Raw genomic sequence first — 22425 nt, 5'->3', positions numbered from 1 at the left:
GTGTGTGTGACGTCTGCTGTCCAAGAGTGTGTGATACAGGATGCGCTGTATCCTCAAAGTAAACGAGTGAGATTCAGTGTGCAGAGATCGTACATGGTCTAAGATAAGTTGTGACTATTTCAATGACTCAGCTACGATAATTGCGGTTGTGTTATAATAACTAGTTGGACTGGAATAGACAACACATGTACATGTTCACGTTCAGTGTAATGTCAAGGCCAGCACTGTCGACTCCAGATGCATTCAGACTTTACACCCACTATGCGTCAGCTGGTAAGTTGCTATATCTTGGTGCTCTGAACAAGTTTTTATAACAAACCCACTCTCACATTTTAATGTCATATGTTAAACTTATTTAATATAAAAGGTATTACAGCTTTGTTAGTAGATCTTAATCATACAATCTAAAACCTGATTTGCTTTCTTTGTGTTGGAAAACACCTGCCACTTATGTTCGTTTAAATTGATACGAAACGTTTCTGCATTTTGGTTATAAAGCGAATAAAGTGATTACTGTAAGTATCCTCAACATTATTACAGTATGAGTAAATGAAATAAATCCGTGATTTAATTAAGTAATTTTAATCAAATATACGTGATAAATTTAATATTACTTGATTATAATACATAGATTTGTCTATACATTTATAATCATTCTAAACAGAGTGGTAGGTGATCAAATGTTTGGCTCATAAAACAATATGCAAGTGACAAACGACAGTGTGCATGATATTTAGTGTACAAATAAGGTATTTCTCAGCAAATTGTAGAGGTATGTTAAAATTTTCTATTAGAATCACAATTTAATAAGTTATTGATTTGAAGGATACAAATTTCTCTCAGGTAAAGTCAAAATGCAAAGTTGCATAGTTTTAGAAAAACTAAAAGAAAATAGAACCAACTTTTTATCACACACCAAAAAATAACAAGGGTTCAAGAGATGTTAAAAACATCTATTTAATAAGCTTTAAAAATTATATAACGTATGAACATGGCTAATTATTCTTAGATCTACTTTTAAGAGTTTTAAAAATTACGTGTAAAAATAGTTTAAACAGTTATTACCACATTTATTTGATTTTAATGTTTTATAAGTAATGTGTTATAAAATAAGGGTTGACGATTTATTAAGTTAAAGCAGATCAAAATAATTAGAGAATGGGAGTCAAAGATTAATGGTTACGTTCTTCATCAAATGTTTAATTTTTATATCCTCACTTAACTCAGTAAAGTACATTCAATCCTTATCTAGTCTTATAAAACAATGTACGAGTATGTCCTTAGAAAAAAGTATTTTATGTAAAAAGTAGTAAGTTTATGTTGCTATATAGTTCTTTACTCGAAAGTATCCTGATATCCACATATTGTACTGTACTTTATTAACATATTATTATTTATTAACATATATGTACTGTATTAATCTTTGCACATAACACTGGCTTTTGGGCAAAAATTAAAATAGTTAATTTATTCTAAAAAAAAAATTTTTGGGAGTTACGATTATTCTTGTATTCACCTTTGTAACCTTTACATTGAAATTATAACTAAGAACCAACCAATCACCTTGTATATGCGTAACTTTATGGTTGGTTAGCAACGTTTTTAGTCATCTAATGAATATCAGTCAATTTAATATATCATAAGAATCATTTTCCATAAACATGGTGTTTATGTAACAAATCTAAATGTAAAAAATACAGGTTTGAGAGATCAGCACACAGAAGTTGCGCGCGCACACACATATCAAATGTACCGATTTGCTATCGGGGATAAGCTAAGACTGTATGTATATTTTTACACACTCATTTTAATTTAACATGTTTTACATGACTGATTAATTTTGAATCACTGAAACAAAGTGGTTGTAATTAAAGTTTATTTTAAAACGATGTATAGCAAAATATTTGTTTAACTTCAGTAAATGAATAGTTTATTAAAAATGTAATACAAAAATGAGCAAGAACCTTTACATGAACAGATACCGTATATCGCTTTGTTCAATTCCTGTTTTTAAATAAAAAAACATGAACAGAATGTGTGTTTCTATAAAACCATATACAAATACTTAATGTGAATAATCTCAAACTTGGCAGTTAATTTTATTATCAGACTGACATTAACAAAATATTAATAAAATAGTGCCATTGTATGTTTTAAAATAGCGGTATTTAATAGTTGAGCAAATTAAATATTTCTAAACCTGTCAATTAAAAACAAATTATAAAGAGTAATGTTTTATTGGAAAAGTAATTATAAATTAACGGTATGCTTTTTGTTTGAGTTGATTAAAACCTTGAGTTTAAAGTGATATAAATTCAATGCCTATTTTGGATGCACACTATGGAAGACTTCATTAATTTAAATAATACTTAGGCCTATTTAAGTTTATGATTACAATCGCAGTATTTGTGTGTTATACTAATTTTTTTCCAGTTTTAGCTAGATAGAATGTCGTATTTCACATTATTTATTCTGCATTCAATCTATACTGTTCATACGTTGATTTTAACGGATAATATATTAGTATTAAATGAAATATACAAGTACATGTAGATACACTACATATTAATAACTCATAAGAAAAACTTCAATTTAATATTATTTAGTAGGATTTGTGTTATTGTTCAATAGTTCAAAGGTGATTCGCGGTTGTATTCTGACAGGTTTTAACAGTTTCTTTTACATGTATTACGTTCCTCATCAGGAGAAATTGAACTTTACAGTGGTAACTATTCAGAAAGATAAAAAATAGTCTGTATTAAAAATAATGAGTTAGGGAATAAAACCAGAACGAGATGTTAAATTAGTTTTTAATCTTAATCTCACACAATGCTGACTGACGTACTGGAATACGAGCTGCAATGGATACAATGAAGTAAAACAACACCAAATTAAAAAAAATGTTGATAAGAGGGTAAAAGTTATACACGATAAAGTGGTTAAAGACTTATATATGGAATGAGGACTAGTAAACTCACCGAAGTTGTTCCATTTGCCACGTACTAAAGCACTTGGGTTTCCACATCCCAACGAAAGAGTTGTCATAGGATCTTCCCAATTTTTGGCCACTTGAGAGTAATAGAGAAGGAAGATAAAGCATAGACTTTTATCTCTCACATGCGGATTATGTGGCACGATTTGTTTCAAAATTACGTTAACCAATGGGGAGTAAGTATGAAGGACAGAAAGACCAAACACCTCGATAAAAAGTGAGATGTGTTTTTATTATATTTGATATTAAGAATGAGAAAGGAATGTTTTGCAGCGTGTTCAGATCCGAGGTTACGCTACTAATGAGAGGGAGGGAGTGAATCATAGGCCTGTTCGCTAATAGCTGATTATCAAGCCAAGTAAACTTATATATGTTTATATAGTGTATATTGTACAATCAATAATTGTAGTTTTCTTTTAAAACTGCTCTAAATATATATATATATATATATATATATATATATATATATATATATAATGTCAATAAAAGTCATTTGACTGGTATTTGGTCTTCCGATCACATGTTAGTTTGGTTATTTAAACACATAATGTCAAAGAAACGGCCAAATACAAAATAATTGAATCGTAAAAAGTGAAGACTCCGTGATGTAATCGTAGCACATTCACCCGGCAAGTGAGAGATTCGGGTTCGAGTTCTGGCGGCGCAAGTACTTTTTGTGATTCAATGTTTATTGAAATATATATATATATATATATATATATATATATATATATATTTATCTATATAAATAAAAATGAATTTCCGTTCGTTAGTCTCGCTAAAACTCGAGAACGGCTGAACCGATTTGGCTAATTTTGGTCTTGAAATGTTCGTGGAAGAAAATATAACAAAATTGCAAGGAAAATACTAAAAACGACAATTTGATTTTCCCATACAAACTGTTCTTACCTGCCAAACGTTTGATTGATGTTTATGTATCGATAATTAGTTTAACAGCTGTAACAAATACAAATGACGAAGTGTCTCAGTATCATATGTTTACTTACTACTGCATGCAATTTTGGGTAAAACAGCTGTCGCCATTATAGGTTAACATTATTAGTGCAAGAAAACATTAATATCAGATACTGCTTACAATGCCGAAAAGAAAACGACCTATCATAGGTCGTCGAAGTAGATCGAATGTGCGGAGAGCTACCTCACGCGCTAATCGCACTGATGACCAGCAAGAGACTGATAATGATAACAGTCGTATTGGTATGGCACATTTGCGTTCTACAGTAAATCAGAATGAAGTGGATAGACAAAGAATGCAACGAGTTCGGGCACATCGATCACAACAGCAGCGAGCCCGGGAAAAGGAAATTAACCGATTCCGCAAACGCAATGCTCCTGTGAACCTGGAACGAGCAGCATTCTCCTACGATCCATAAATCGATAATAGTACCGACAAATACAGTACATCCAAATAACGCTGAATGTTATTATCTTAGATTGTTATTGGTGAATGTTCGTGGTCCGACATCGTTTCAACAATTGAGAACAGTTGATGGACATCTGTGTGCTACTTACCGTGAGGCGTGTCAACTATTACAGTTACTCGAGGATGATTTATATTGGGATAATACGCTCAAGGATTCCATCATATCTTCACCACATCAAATTCGAACATTGTTTGCGATTATAATATCCACATGTTTCCCTTCGAATCCGGAAGATTTGTGGATGAAATATAGGGATGACATGTCTGAGGATGTGCTACATCGTGTGCGATGTCAAACTTCGAATCCTACACTACTAATTAATGCGGAAATTTACAATTAGACATTGATCATGATAGAATATATGTGTTTATTGATGGAAAAAAAGTACTGTCGTGTTTGGACCTGAAAGCACCCAATATTTTATGTCGAAGATTTTTGTTTCACATGGTAAAGTATATCTTTATATGTTTACGCACCGCAAAAAAAAACAAAAAAAAAACAAAAAAAAAACATATAGTTTACCAGAAAGCTTTAAATTGATTACCTGTATTGATTGTCTTTTGTCCGATATGATAATGATGATAATTTCACAATAAATGTGTTATATTTAATGTATTCAAAAATGTCATTGTTTATCATTTCTGATTCCAGGTGCTGAAACCAACAAAAAAGTCAGCTCTATGAATTTTTATTCATACAGATTCGTGATGGTATTAATGCCGTTGCAAATGCAGAAAATGTGGAAAAAATTACAATTTTGACGGCCACTTACATTGGAAGCCCGCGCCACATGCACGAATACACGCAAGATGCGATGTCGTATGTTAGAAAATATGGCCGTCCAGACCTATTTATTACATTCACCTGTAACCCACAATGGATGGAAATTAAGAAAGAATTGCTACACGGCCAAACACCAATTGATAGGCATGACATCACTGCCAGAGTGTTTAAGCAAAAATTAAAATCTTTAACGAATTTAATTATAAAGCATCGTGTGTATGGCCAAGTACGTTGTTGGATGTACTCTGTTGAGTGGCAAAAGCGTGGTCTGCCACATGCGCACATATTAATTTGTTTAGTTGATAAATTAAGGCCAGAAGACATTGATTCCATAATTTCAGCCGAGATTCCCGATGAAACACTTGACCCAAAATTGCATGCAGTAGTAAGTAAACATATGATACATGGACCTTGCGGAGTTTTCAACAACTCCCCCTGTATGGTCAACGGCAATTGTTCTAAGCGATACCCTAGAGCATTGATTGCTGAAACCATCTCGGGAAAATGATGGTTACCCGTTGTATCGTCGGCAATCAGTTGAGGACGGTGAGCGATCTGTAATTGTGAAGATAAAAGGACAAAATTTGCAGATAATCGTTGGATTGTGCCGTACTCGCCAATATTGTCCAAAACTTTTGAAAGTCACATCAATGTGGAATTTTGTAACTCTGTGAAATTGATAAAGTACATATGTAAATATGTTAACAAAGGTAGCGACATGGCCAAGACGTAAGTGAAACGAAGTTCACCGGGTTAGCTAGTATATATATAAATATATATAAACGCCAACTATAACAGTTTAAAAACCCTTTAATTGTGATACGCGTTTCGGCTGTCGGCCATGTAACATATATTATTAAACAAATTATATGGTAGCCATATATGATTAAATAATATTATATCATATACATATATAAAATCATGTTACATAATTTTGCGAGTTTGAAGCTGAAATGAATAATGTATTAGTATAAATACTATACAGGAGTGCTTTGAAAAAAGTTAAATTTGTTATTAATAATAGTTTTTTGGGGGTAAGAGACTGACTGATAAAGTTTATTTATATGCAAACCTAAAAAGTATAAGTTAAATTAATAGCGCGAATTCTTACATAAAACAACGTTGACTCTAAAACTAGGCTAGAAAGCAATGTTGAAGAATTCTCTGTTATGATGACTTTTTTTATATTTTGATATAGGGAGACATGGCAGTCTATATTGAAATGGAGGAATTGGAATGAAGTGTACAAAATTACATTACAAGATTAATTAAAGAGTAATTAATTGAAACGGTGTATTGATAATGTGTTTACCATGAACGTCGGTAAAACTAAGTGCTTGCCAAATGCGTGCCGTGAGCTACATAAAAATAAAAATGTATTTAAAAATGATTTGTATATCATCAATGTAATAAGTATATTATTATTTAATTATTAAAACCTGATCAAAATCCTCGTTACCTCTGTAAATAAAAAAGTTGTAGAACATTAGTTGTATATATCAATAACATTTTTATTGTAAGCTGAAATAAATGTAATATAATATATTTATGGTTGAGAACAGTAAAGTGAACAGGTAGCAGGACCTAATAACTTACTAGTCCAAGAGTCATCCTAAACGGTAAAATTTTCAGAAAAACTAATTAAATTTGGATTCTTATCACACAGTAACATATGTCTTCAGTGTGTGGTATTTCTTTGTAACATAAACAAATCCAAGATGATGTCATTGCCATGTAATATTTAAATAGATGGAGTTGTGTACCATTATGTTTACTTTTATTGATGACTGGAAATTATAAAAGTAAATTAATTGGCGTGTAAAACATACAACGTTCTTCTTTCCGATATGTGGAACAGGTGTGACTCCTGGCCTTCCCACTTCTCAGTACTATTTGTACGGTTGGAAAAATCATGGGCTGACTGCCACATTCCTCTGGGGTTAGCTGCTGTCACACCTCTAATGCTCTTTTCATTGCATATATCAAGTTATTTACACAGTTGCGAATGTCCTAGGCTTATTAGATGTTGTATTATTTCTGGTTGATGATCTCTGATTAACAAACAATAAATGTCAGATTTAATTGTGCACAGGTAGCTCTTACAATCGTTCTCTGCTCTGTGCTGTATCCAACTACTGGCTACCGACGACATGAACCATCACAGCTGATGCCAGCAGATTATGCGTTTCCAGCATCTTTCTATGCTCCGGGGATCGTTCCTCCAGCAGCTTCCTTTACTCCTGAGAGAGGATATCACTACGTTTCTGTCGACACGCCCTTCTATCACCATCAGGAGTATGCTCCAGTCTACTGCAGTTGGGTTCCATCACTAAACGAACCTACTGTATTAAAATATCCTATCTTAAATGATGATTACCTATATCCTGACCCAGGGGCTAATAATCCACCCGGATGGATTGACTCTGGCTTTCATAAAGAAAACAACGTTCATAATAATCCTTTTGAGAGCGGTATGAATGAGATTTTCATCAATAGAAATCCTTTATTTACCACTTTTACTTCGACATTGCCGTCCAAAGACTCTTTCGACACACAACTTGGTATTAATCCACCATACTATCCTTCACCTTCTTCAACTTCTCGTCCTCCGGAAAATATAACCCCTGTTTTTAAACCTGCTATTACCACGTCTGTTATTTCTTCTGTAATCCCAAATATCATCAGAGGGCAAAATGACCAATCTTTAATTCCTGCAATTCCTGAAGAAAATTTGTTCACACCAATTGAATCGAATACCCAACCCTTAGAAACTGTTAATGGATCAGTTATTTCACCGGTGCTATTGTCATCCTTATCACCAAACATAATTAGAGGGGAGAATGATGGAGTATCAAACTTCAAACCAAATCTTCAAGTACACCCTTACAGTTCAGCAAGACCTCCTATATCAACTAGCAGGTACAATAACGAAAACCCAAATTACTACTCTACTGAAAGTCCTAGACCATCTCTTGCAAATTTTCCAAGCACAGCAACAGATACAGTCGAGAGAAGAATACTTTCTGGAAGTGCATCTCAAAGTGACGATATTGGCTCTTATTTTGATACTTATCTAACGCCTTCCACAGATCAAAAGCCACATAATATGCTACTACCAAAACCAAATCTTATGTCTTTTCCGAACATTATCAGAAAAGACAATCCCACATCAATTCCTTTCCCATTCTTCAAAGACTCCCCTTCTTCGTCTCAATCCTCAGGTGAATTCTCTATCCTAACATCGGATGACGTGGACACTCCAAGTCCTATTTTTCCTGTAACAGAAAAACCAAAAATATGATAGTTCATACAATATTACACATTGTTAATAATCATTAAGTAATAATATATTAAACGCATATTGAAATATTATTTTGATTATAATTAACTGTGATATCCTGTAATATTTCATAACAGAATGACGCTGATAATGAATACAAGGAAAAAAATAAAAAAAAATAAAAAAGAAAACTATACTGATTCTAATGCGTATTCCTGTATTTATAATAAATCTGTTAAATATTCGTATTTACTTGTAATAACAACGATGAGGTATTATTATATTGGTGTTATAAATTTGGCTTTTCAGTGTCGATATACGTTTATAGTCTAATTATTTTTTGCTCATAGAATATTATGAAAATAAATAATGTTAAAATATAGCAAAATATACCTTTCTCTACATAAAGTGTACTACATTTACATTTTACCATATACCAGAGGGATTGGATCTACCTATAAATCATAAAATAACTCTTTTTTTACATTGTTGTATGATATTTTATGTATATACCTGTGTATTAATATATTATGAGATAATAAAAATGCTGAGCTATAACCGCAATTAAAATGTGTAACCTTTGAAAAAATTTCTTAGAAATAATTAAAAATATTGAGTGGCCTATAAACAATAAAAAGGCAATTAAAATTATATATTATACTATATAATATTACATACGCATATATTTGGGATAAAATATTAAGATTATTTGAAATTAAAACGTACTTGGTGTAAACTACACCATATTTGGTATACATTGGCCTAGTACATTAATTTTGTTACTTGAGTTGGAGAAATTAAAACTGGAATCATTATTGAATAGTTCGGAATATAAAATGTCAAAAGCCACCACTAATAAAAGTAACAAGATCCTTGATCTTGTTATATAGTAAAAAAATGTCACAAGAAGAAACAGAATATTACATTATGTTGTTATTTAATAACTGTGTGGATTATGTTTATGGAAATAGTGAGAGACCTTTTAATATTACTGACTAAATTTTAGACATTTTTATTTTTCTGAAATTTGCTATATAAAAAACAAGTATGCAACATTTAGTTTATTGCATATTACTTATCATTATTTTATATTAAAAACGTTTATTTTTACTTTGGATTATAGGTATTTTACTATTATTTTATACCATGATTTTTCGTTCTTATACAAAGATTTATGGCATTTAATGTTAAAAATAAATAAACAAAAATATCCACTTACAGCTTAGGAATATTTTGTCTTTAATGGGAAAACGTTTAAAGAATCATATTTGATTGCCTTACCTAACGCAAGCTTAAAATAATGTTGTATTGTCTGAATTACAGGAGAGACTTATGATAATTTACGAATGATGTCATATTAATGTTGAAAATTATATTGTCATCATCGCATCTTCGTGGGTATTATGTTTGTTTGTTTGTTATCTTGTATTATGTATGTTTGTATTATGTTGTTGTATTATATTATGGTTGTTTGGGTATTTGTCGTTTGTTTTTACGAATAATTCATTCGGCATTAGGATTTCTTTGTCCCCTTCGCTATATTGTCGGGAACCACATACTAACTACTAAAATACACACTAACTAGATCTAAAACGTTCTTGATTTACCATGAGTATTTGGAACTGGTATAACTCTCAATTTAATCCAATAAGAATATTACACGTTCAATATGGAAAATCAGTACAATAGTGGAGTATTAAGATGGATAGTTATTAGGCTGCACGTTTCTTGTGCAATTCCACACGGAAAAGCAATTTATAGACAAATTATACATGAGTGTATTCGACACGCACCACACCCTTTGCATTTGTATCTGTAGCCTGCTCTCCTTGGAAAGCCATGTATCCCAATATTTTTATTTTTCTATGAACATATTTAGTATTTTCTTTAATCTCTTATTAAAATTAATTAATTTTCAAACACTCATCATGAGAGCTTCACCATCCTTCGCAATCAACTGAACTACCACAATAAACCCTTTTATCCCAACATCGCGACATGTCCTGTTAGTGACTTACCTCTTCTGGATAACCATAGAGTTGCCCAGATGGAAGTGACACATCGGCTTTTATAAACCAAGAGTGAGTTAAATTGGCATGTATGAACCTACCAACGTGAATCTTCCTAGTATGCCTCTTAAAATTCCCCTCAATGCTATATTAGTCTTTTAACTCCACATATTTTTTTGGTAAATCCGGCAGCTATAATCGGCAGTCCTTATAATCCTTTTAAACTAATCCTAACCTAATGGTATATATTTAAAAAACTCCAAATGTTAGTTTTCTTCAGACTAGCAAGTTCGAGCCAAATATTTATTATCTTATGCAGAATTTACTGACTAAATAGTGACACAGCCGCCACTCCAATAGTCAAACTCATTGATTAGCTCTTTAGATACTATGAATGGTAAATACACACATTTTGCTGCGTTTAACCATAAAGTAAGGGTGATGCCATTTCCGAAGAGCCCCCAAGACCAACCTCACATTAAGAAGGTTTTAATAATATGAACAATTAAATTGCTTGCAAGGTCCATTTTATTCTGACTCAGAGTGTACTCTGACAATAGATCAATACTTCAAGGTCGATGATCACAAGTTCGGTATCCTTTCTATTGTTATGGCATGAGTCAGCACCTGTCTAGTGGTTAATTAATTCTTAACCTAAGTGCGCAGATAAGATCTCATTGAAAAAACTCGGGCTAATGTTGAATTCTTTCTCTAACAGATAACACAGTAGAAAAGAGTTAGATATTCCGAGTGATTTATAAACATTAATTGAACTTAATTTTCATTTTCCTCTAGAGCATAACTACCTAGATGGCCAAAGCCGGTTAGTACATCATACTGAGATGTCCTGTGCAATACCAATAGGACAATGTGGGCTTAATTACTAACGGAAAAGTTCATACAGCTAATTTGACTTATTATTTAAGTTAGAATTATATTGCGAAAATGTATCACAGCATTCATGGATTTAATTACTACTGTGATGGCTTCAATAACGCAGGTACTGGATTTCACCTCACGTAAATTAAAACTGGAGTAGAAATGAATCATCAAACATTTATATTTAACTACAGACAAGGAATACGTTGGCAGTAGTTCAGTTTTTTTAGCAAGAGTTTGGTTGCATTTAGTAGCACATCACTTAACAATAACAGTTTTTAAAAATACTCTCGTTATGCACTTATTAATATACTAGCAGTTACCCGCGGCTTCGAACGCAATTTCGTAGGTTTTGCACCTTTCTGATCCAAGGAAATTGTATTTCCGATGCCAATGTTCAGTTTGACTCCTTCCCGCAATCAAGAAAATATGTGAAAGAATTTTCATTTATAGTAATTGTAATTTACTGTTATGCTATTATTTTTTTCCATAGCTGATTTTACCTCTTTTATGATCAAGAAAATATATATACATACACAGCTCTGAGAAGCCTACTTTTGTCAAAAGACAACTAATTTAGGTTTTAAAACAGTCTTTAAATGTAAAGTAAAGTTTAGACTACATTGTCTCTTATATCTGCACTGCTACCAGTTACATGTCCTTTGCATGCAATTTAGTATGTGTTGAACATGTTTGACCGCTACTGGTTCTTGTAAAGTATATTTCCGACACCAATGTTGAGTTTGCTGTGTTGCCACAATCAAGAACTTATGTCAAAAAGTTTATATTTATCGTAATTCTAATTTATTTTGTTCTTAGTATGTTTTGTTCCACACCTTGCCTTGCTTTCCTATAAATAAATTATATATATATATATATATATATATATATATATATATATATATATATATATATCTCACAGATCAGATACGCCTATTTCTGTAAAAAATGAACTAAGATGGAGTTTTATAAGTCTTTAAGTTTATAGTAAAAGTTATTAGATATTACTTTAAACTATTAGAAAGATATAAAAATTGTCTTTTAGATAAAATACTTAATATTTCATGAAAATGTACAGTTAGAAGTAAATTAACATGACACAACGAGTTTATTTATTTATAAACCGAAAAATACTGTTAATATTTTGGAACATTTCGAGCTTGCGTGAAAGCAAAACAAACAAACAAAGGCTCTTTCGTATTTATTACAGTATTTTTAGGATTTGTAGGTACAGTTTAGAGTAATTGTAACGAAAATAAAATCATCTATTGCGTCAGTTATGATGTAAGGTATGACAAAAATCAAGTTAATTTTAAAACACGCAATGATTCCAGTTAAGTTTTATAAATAATTGAAAATTACTTCATGATGGTCATTACTGCTCATATTTATAAATTGAATTACGGACAATTTTAAATTGTTAGTAGGGTGAGGTGTCCTGCAAACCATAATAAAAATTTAAAAATACAATCAAGCTTTAAGTTCAACCGGAATTTATTTTAAAGACAAATAGATATACACCATAACTAAGCGCCTTTAAATAGTGTGTGGCTATTTAATAACGTTACTGTCTCGTAATTGCATTTAATATTGTGCAGGCGTTTTGAAAATTTTTATTTTAATTTCAATATCACTGTATTTATAACTGCTTAAATTTGTAAATCTAAAATTCTCGATTTTATCAGAAGACTCACAAAACCTTCCTTTAAAATCGATTCAGCCGTTTATGAGGGGTTTAGTGACATACACATGCACACAAGATATATATCTAAATACTGAAAGTTTTTAATGTATTATTACCCTAGTTTATAATTAGAGGTTTTATTGTGTGTTTACTATATCATTAAGAATCAATATATTCATATTATTGTATACAAATAAGCAGAAACCAAAACCCTACTGTTTGCTTCATACAAACTGTTGATCGCTACGGTATAGTATAAGATTTTTCCGGACATTTGCCATAGTTCAGTGATACAATACAATCAGTAACATTACGGTTCGAGATCTGCAATCTGATCTCTTCTTCAGGTAAATATAGGTTATAGTAAACAAAACATACCATAGCGTTGTGACACGCATACGTCAGGAACAACAATAGCCATGTTGTGTGTCTATTCCAGGCACACTAACTAAAACATGCACTAAACAAAAACTAAACACTAGTTATTAAAACTGAAGTAAAGAATACAGGTCACAATAGGTCTGCACTAAACGGCCAACCAAATAGGACTGTCCTATTCCTTCACAATCCCTCCATCGTCAAAAACAAACTTAAAACAAAGAATAGTATAGTTATCTTAGTATAGGAGAACGATATGAATCTGGTGACAAAAATGCGCTTTGACACGAAATTAAGTCCTCTTTGAATAATATTGTAGGAAAAAATTTTTATTACTTTTAGCTCATTAGATATTCCACAAAAAGGAAAGCAATAATTCAGAAAAAGGTAAACTGAAAAGTTGTTTAAGATTTAAGATCAGTTTTTGAGTATAAAACAGATATACTTTTGTTACGGACTCCATAAACGGTTTTACCCGTATAAGTTTCTATGGTTATTGATCCATATTACATGAGTAATAGAAATTAGCATGAAGATAGCAACTTTGCATAAACAATCTAAGTAACATTATTACAAAGTATGAGTACGCCACATCACGTGTGTTTAAAAGTCAATATAGAGCTCATTTTATTGATAGAACTACATACAACCATACGGAAAAGAAACTTATGCATCCTCGCCAAACAAAATAGAAATTGTGTTAGCCTGCTGAATGATAGGGTGTTACAACGACGTTCAGCCAAAGTCTATGATTGGACATGCTACATCATAGAACTCATTTTTGTTTGTGTAGAAATGAAGTTTCAAGAAAACTTTTAAGTCAACAGATGAAATCATTCTCAAAATATATTTTACCACATGATCCAATTACATTTTTTGTTCACTAAATTAGGTTTCGTGTGAATGTCTTCTTTTTATTCTTCTATGCTTCAGTCATTAGGCATAGTTTTCCTGCTGTGTTTACAACCCCATCTCTTCCTAGAGTGACCTATGCTACGTCTTCCTATGCAATAATACCGTAAGAGATATTCTTTCGCTGTTCATTACATTTAAATGTAACTGCCCTTACTTCTATTTTCATCTATTCTGTCGTTCCTCGTGCAGCCCCTAACTCTCATATATCAGTGTTTAAATAATAAGTCCACACATCAAGTCACCATAGAATGATGTTGGATGTTTTGTTACAATAGGCTGCATCCTAATAGTATTACACATGCGAAAGTGCCCTTGCTTATTGGTTTTGTTTTCACACGTAAATTAATCTACCGATTGTACTGAAATATTATATGGACATTCTTACGGTTCCTGGGATGAATACATGCCTATTATTATCTATAAAATCCCTTTGAGCTACGTCCCACTGGTCGTTATAATAGAGAAAATTCCCACCTTGCTCTCTAAAGTTGTGTAATATTAATTGAATGAGCCTAATGTAATCAACTGTTATGTGTAAACATTGATTATTATTTTCAATTGTTTACATTTATGGTGAGTAACTTGTGTAAAGATTAACCACAATTTATCATGCCGTTCTAGATTTCAGCGATTAGGTAAGTACTAATATACCTTATAAAATATCCTAAAAGTCAGAATTTGACCCCGAGGACTCTTCGAAGCACTCGACAAAAACCATGCTAGATGAAATTTCGTTGGACTTTCATTTTGAAATAAAGTACCAATTCCAGCTCTAAATGTCCTAAAATATTAAACAAATTTTACTATAAATTTAAAGACTGATATAAAGCCCATCATAGTTCTCTTTAGATAGAAGTAGACTTCTCTGATCTGTTACATATATTTTCTTGACCGGGGGAAAAAACAAAATCAAACATGGAACAAAACATAATAAGAACGAAATAAAATTGTAATAACTATAATTATACACTTTACGGCATATTTTCTTGATCGTGGCAACTCAAACATTGGCGTCGGAAATACAATTTACTCGAACCAGCAGGGGTCATACACGTTTAACGCTTACTATATTGCGTGAAAAATGAGAGGTAACTGGTAGCAGTGTATTTGCTATAATGTAGTTACCTTTAGCTATACATTTAAAGACTGTTATTAAACCTATTTAAGTAGCCTTTTGACAAACGTAGGCTTCTCAAAGCTGTGTATTGAAATATATTTTTTCAGTAAGATCGGAGTAAATTAGAATGACCATAAATATACACTTTTTTAACATAATTTTTTGATCGTGGAAGAAGGCAAACTCAGTACTGGCGTCGGAAATATAATTCACTCGAACCAGAAGTGCTCATACACATATCTTACAGACAGACATACACACAGACAGACAGACAGACAGACAGACAGACATACACACAGACAGACATACACACAGACAGACAGACAGACATACACACAGACAGACAGACAGACATACACACAGACAGACAGACAGACATACACACAGATAGACAGACAGACATACACACAGACAGACTGAAATGAAATTCTTCCAGCTTTATGAAGGATGGGCTTCGCTAACGGTCAGCGAATGAAACGCGTCACATAAACAATGTAACTATCCAATTAAATAACACTTAACAATAATCATACAATATAACACGTTAGTATAAAAAAGCCAAAGTCACAGCAAAAGTAGTCATACTACTCGTACTAAATTGTTTAATTAGCATTAAAATTTAATTACTGCCAATTTATTGTATTCTAATTTGTACGGAAGAATATACCATCATATTTTGGGACCGTTAACTTTATTTTTGTCATAATTTTAATGATAACAGTGCTTTTATATTAATAACTAATAACATTTATAGTTGTAGACTCACACTTCAATTTTTACACTTCACTCTAATAACTTTACACGCCAGTTTCTGCTGGTATATTAATTGAATCAGTAGGTTGCTGGCGCATCATCCAAATCCCATAATCTACTCAATTATCATCATAATAAAAGTATATGTCTAAATCAAAATGAAATAGTCAAAATAATCAAAGCTATCAAAACCTAACCTAATAAACCTCTAGTATGGAAGCTAATGATTGAAATGCTAAAGACTTAAGTTTTCTGTTTCACATAGGACAGTTGGTTTCCTGTAGATATCGAATTTAAATTATTTTAATCATCAATACGTTTAAAAATGGGGATACTAGTGTTTTGTTCAATTTCAACTGTACATTTAATAGTAGTTTAAAACGAATTTAGAGTTGTGATAATCTGCTGTAGCCAAGCACTACATTAAATCAGTAGGCTACACAGAACAAATATTAAAAATCTAAAATTAATAAAAGCAGTAACAGAACCAATGAGTTTAAATGCTGGGAAACACTACACATAAACAGAACTAAAGAAAACTCATAACTATGAAGAGGACCCTATTGAAAATTCCAGTCTTCTTTCTTCTGAATTTATTAAAATATTAAACTGTAGTCATATCTAATCTTTCTTACTGGCTGAAATGTTTTCAAAAAACGTTTGAATTTGCATATTTACACGATATGATGTTTTAATATTAATTGTGATAAAATAATATAAATATTTATTTGTGGAGTCACCTGATGACGAAACCTTTGGTTTCGAAAGGCCTCGTCCAAAAATTAAACCATTTGGAAAAGTATTGTTTTATTAGCATTTATTAATATATCCATACGGTATCTAATTAAAGAAAGGTAACAATGCTAGAGCTTGTATCTTTAAGCGTTATTTAAATAAATCGTTCAGTTAATTTGTAATATAAAGTCCTCTTCTTTGGCAAAGTTTCAGAGGTGGGAGAAAGTAGGCTACATAGTCTAGTTATGGTTAGTGTTTGGCTACATAAATAACGAGTTAAACTCATGTCAATGTAACTCCGCTATTCCTGCACAGGAGGTTACTCTATGGGAGCTCCAGACAATAGGCAAGTCCTGGGCTGGAGTCGACGTCCTGCCCGCTGGTCGTGTCCTTGATCCTGAACTCTCTATAAAAGCAGCATCTTCATCGGCATCTCATTTTGGCCCTTGCCGTCCAACAATACTCACTTCCCGCCTGCAATATGTTCGCTACCGTAAGTAATGTTCTAACTTCTTACTCTCTTCAAGGATTCGTATTTTTGCTGTTTTATCTTGTAATTTAAATGGATTTGATGTTTTCTAACACGTGTGGTATATTCCATTGTACTAAAGTATACTAGCCTATATAATGAATGATGCCAGCTATTTATTTAGTTTGGACAATTTTACTCCGATTTCCTTACTCACCGCACTTGATAAATAGGGAATCAAATATTATTTGGTGTTATAGGCCTATTAAAAAAAGTTTGTTTGATATAACTAAATGTGTTTGATTACAACATAAGAATTTCATTAGTAACAGTTTAGATTTTGGTAATTAAACTAAGCGTTTTCCAAACTCGAAAATGATTCCTACTTTTTACTGAATTGAGTATATTCTGACGATTATGTATTTTGTTGGAGGTTTATTGAAAAATTAATAAAAAAATCATTTATATCACTGAGGCCCAATTTGTAACATTTATATAAATTTACCTTTTTAATGAAAATAATATGAATAAATATTTATCTATACTCATAATAAGAAAAAGTAAAACCAAGCAGGATTTGTAATAGTTTTTATATTTTAAATTTTGAAAAAAATTATTAATTTTAAGCATACCATAAATTTTGCATTTCTTATTATTAAGTTTGCTCCTTCGGTAGGTCTGGCGTACACTAATAATAATAATAATAATAAAGCAGCAGCATCACACTTTTACAGTAAATATTATTAGACAGTACAAAGCAGTAATATTAGATTCAAAACATATCAGCGATTGGAGTACATGGCATTCATTCCCAACGGTTTAGAATATACTAGTGTGTTAAATAATGTAATAAAGCTTTGTGCTTGACCAATCAACAATAAATTATATAATTTGTGTTAATCCTATCATTGCATCTGAAGAATATTTAATTTCAACTTTTCAGATTTCTATGACGCATTTCCCAAACTTTACTTTTAACCTATTGAAATAAGCGGTTCTTTATCTTTTTTTAAATAAACATGTAAAACGTTAATACCTTTGATACAAAAACATATAATTTTTTACAAATTGAATAGGAATGTAAAATACAATTTTTGTTTGATTAATTATACCTATATAACGTTCAGCACCCTGTGTATACAATATTATAAACGGTAACACCCCTGTTAAGGACATCTGTATAATTTATGATACACAAAGCTGTTTAAGGCAGCGACCGAAATAATTTTTTTTATTTTACCGCCAGGAACCAAGATTGCTTTACAATCAATAATACTTGTGCTTTAAATTATTTTTGAAACTAGACTAACCGTATTAGTAAAACCTAAATGTGTCATGACACACGTGGCTCACACTGTGTCAATAAAGCGAATTTTATTACTTTACTTTATGTTATTATTTACATTGTTTTATTACTTTACCTTATTAAAACTAGGGACGATGTGTATTATTTGTGCACACCGGTTTTTTAATTTTAGTATTTTAAATGGTATTTTACTTTACCCTCATTTTATATTCATTTTATATTTCACCGGTCGTGCGTGGACATTTTTGTGTATTAAAACATATGTAGGCAAAGAGTCTTTACTGTATATTCTCTACTTTATAAGACACCTCGTCCTAAACAATAATCTGACGACCTGGGTTGGAAGTGACAGCGTTCTGGAAGCGTTTTTCTGCCATGGACTTCAAGCTACACAATATAAGATTGTACAGGAGTCCAGTTTTTATACATAAGTCTCAAAATAGAAACTTTCGTTTTTATCAGAAATGATATCCGCGGCCCTAGCTCTGAAAAATCTAGCACTTGGGTCTACAACTACCAACCAACGAGAAATTTGTTCATTTAACCTGTTAGGAATGAAGGGGATAGAGAGAAAGCTTGTTTTAAAATTGATAAAATTGTTTATAATATAATCTATAATATTCCTAAAACATTCATGTAATATATTTTATTACTTCTTTGTCTCTATATGTTACCACAATTTATAATTATTTGCAGTAGGTTTTAATTATTGAGAAATTGAATAATTATGGAAATAATTTTATTTAATGTCATTGTTTGATCGCCAAATACTAATATTTTAAGTGGGAAAGGTAAGTAACTACACTTTTAAAATATCGCAAAAAGATAGCCACGTGTTTTCTACAGGATGCAAAGTCTGTTCAAATAGTTCGTTCAATAATAATTATAAGATATTAAATTAATAAGGAAACCGAGAGTTGAAAGCGCAAATAGCGATTTTCAGAAGCGGGAAAGTTGATCAATAGAGAAACATGGATTCATATAGGGAAAAATGGATTCCAATAAAATCCAATTTATACTAATAAAACAGAAGATAAATACGAGATTCGAATAAAACGTATTGGCCGTCGATCTGTAGAGGTAGAATGGTGTTGAAGCGTGCAGGTGATATTACACCGATGCGCTTGCAGTAAATAAAGGTTGATTTAGGAACGGCAACCGTATCCGTTTCTTCTTCAAATGTTATTTGATTTTGCTGTCTCGGTAGTGTTATTGGATAATATTAATTTATGATGTTTAGTGTTTCTCCATAATAAAGTAAATTAACACTTAGTTTGCTTCAAGTATTGATTTTATTACAATTTTGACATGGATGACTTCATTGATTGAGAAATTTGTCTGACAGTAAAATCTTTTCGATTAGTTTATAATACAAAAAACAATTAGCAAAATTTGTTTGGTTTGATTTATATAAACAAATACTATATTATTATAACTTTTTTACCAAATTACATTATTATTAATATACCAAACATAAAATGTTTGTAGCTGTGACTATACTTAAATTTTACATGGACATTCTTAGGGTCACTGGTTAACATATAGGCCTATTCCTATTTCGAAGGTCCCTCTAGGCTACAACCTACTGACCTTTAAAATTGCGAGAGATCCCATCTTCGTCTATAAAATTGTGAAATATTAATTGAAATAGCCTGTTGTATGTAATCATCTGTGTATAGATTATTTTTATGAGAGTTCAAGCATACGTTTGAACAAACGAATCACTATTTTCAATTTGTTTACATTTAAAGTCTTGAACGCATAGAGTAAGCTTGATATTAACACTTATTATTTAAACCGCTGTCATGAGAATCATTGCATCAGGGGAGTCATTGGAAAGCCTATTTAATTTTTAAATGTTCGTGCAATAGTTGAAAAGCTTTCCTCACTTTATTATATTTACCAACATGTGATTCATTTCTGATGGACTCTTTCAATTGAATGCGGCCAGTATAAATCTACACTATTTTTTAATTTTTTTTAAAAGTTATACTTATAAGAACCGTATGTTACAAAGTCAGAACGTAGAGATAATTTTAGTTATTTGTCTCATTGTTTGAAAAAACATTTGATACTTCCTATTTTAGCACATCATGTATGAAACTATGTTTTGTTTGTAAGTAGCATAACTGTAAGGATAAGGGTGTACACAATTCTAATGTACCCTTGCTCTTGTGTAGAAATATTCAAAATAAATTAAATGAAATAATTTTATGTTTTTGTAAGCTGAATATCCTACTGTCAGTAAAAATTTGATTAAATAAGCAAATATATGCCTTCTGTTTCAGGTAGTTTTGGTATTCGCCGCTGTGCTGGCTACACACGCCGCCCCCGCCCCCAGTTCTGTGCTGTACCCTGTGCTGCCAGCCGCCCCCCACGCTTATCTCGTCAAGCCGTACGCCGCCGCCGCCCCCGTGCTGCAGCCACACTCCTACTCCCACGTCTCTCATACGCAGTACACCAGCCACCCCGTGCCTGCTGTAGCTGCTGTGCCCGCTGTACCTGCCGTCCCCGTGGTACACGCTGCCCCCGCACTCTATCACACCCCCGTAGTCTACCATGCCCCCGCCTCCGCCGCACTGGTTGTCTGATCTGTGTCTTCCTAATAATAACCATTGTACTTCTCGAGGAACCTGAACAAATAAATTATTTTCTAGAAATACAATTTTTCACTCTTATACCCCACAACTTGTGACAGAACATAGTTTGTGCCCACAAGAATATTTGACTGAGTTGGTCTCTTATTGTAGAAATGTTATGTACCTCATCTTTGTAGCAATTTAGTTTTCTACATCTTTGTGTTGTTATTAGTTGAAATGGTTTGTGTCTATATCGTCATAATTATATTTTTAATGCACACCTTAAGTATCGACTTTGTGCATATAGTTTTTATTTAGGTAAAACACTGTGTGCATTATTGGGGTGAAATGTTTAGGGAAAGTTTAAAGAATTTTACGAGTTGTCTGACTCTGGTACAGCAATATAAACTTTAACATTTTATATAGTTTATTTAAGGATACTCAGAACTGAATGACGTTTATTGTTTAAAATATGTTGATTAGTTCGACTGCAGAAATCTTCCAATATTAAGTGCAATTTCACTGCGTTTCAAACATATGTCTCAATTGTGATACTTGAGAGAAAAATTAATGAAAATTTCACTATGGTAAGACGTCGTCTGGGATGTATAAGTATACATAGATAGGATAGACAACGAGATCAGTTTACAAGAAACTGGAAGGACGGCAGCTAGGATGAATCTATGAGGCACTGATAGGATAGACAATAAGATCAGTTTACAAGAAACTGGTAAGACGTTAGCTGCGATGTCTACGAGTCACCGATAGGATAGACAATGAGATCGGCTTACGAGAAACTGGTAAGACGGCAGCTGCGACGTCTACGAGTCACCGATAGGATAGACAATGAGATCGGTTTACGAGAAACTGGAAAGACGTCAGCTGCGATGTCTACGAGTCACCGATAGGATAGACAATGAGATCGGTTTACGAGAAACTGGTAAGACGTCAGCTGCGATGTCTACGAGTCACCGATAGGATAGACAATGAGATCGGTTTACGAGAAACTGGTAAGACGTCAGCTGCGATGTCTACGAGTCACCGATAGGATAGACAATGACATCGGTTTACGAGAAACTGGTAAGACGTCAGCTGCGATGT

At 32.2% G+C, this 22425-nt stretch overlaps 1 protein-coding gene across 4 annotated transcripts; it reads left to right on the top strand.

The window, feature by feature from the left end:
- The first annotated feature begins 216 nt into the window (after positions 1–216).
- On the top strand, positions 217–21405 carry LOC124354184 (cuticle protein 38-like). Of its 4 annotated transcripts, XM_046804455.1 has the most exons (4): positions 224–273; positions 7313–8139; positions 17286–17463; positions 21034–21405. In XM_046804455.1, exons 3-4 carry the CDS (start codon positions 17452–17454, stop codon positions 21334–21336), a joined length of 315 nt encoding a protein of 104 aa, XP_046660411.1. In that variant the 5' UTR covers positions 224–273; positions 7313–8139; positions 17286–17451; the 3' UTR covers positions 21337–21405. The 4 variants fall into 4 exon arrangements, with proteins under 4 accessions (XP_046660412.1, XP_046660410.1, XP_046660409.1 ...); XM_046804456.1 differs by lacking the exon at positions 21034–21405 and having other exon boundaries at positions 217–273; positions 7313–7515; positions 17286–17443; XM_046804454.1 differs by lacking the exon at positions 21034–21405 and having other exon boundaries at positions 217–273; positions 17286–17443.
- The last annotated feature ends 1020 nt before the right edge of the window (positions 21406–22425 follow it).

The sequence above is a fragment of the Homalodisca vitripennis genome, chromosome 2, assembly GCF_021130785.1.
Source record: "Homalodisca vitripennis isolate AUS2020 chromosome 2, UT_GWSS_2.1, whole genome shotgun sequence".
Classification (NCBI taxonomy): domain Eukaryota; kingdom Metazoa; phylum Arthropoda; class Insecta; order Hemiptera; family Cicadellidae; genus Homalodisca; species Homalodisca vitripennis.
Note: the sequence above shows the minus strand (reverse complement) of the source record. Positions and strands in the feature narration are given on the sequence as shown.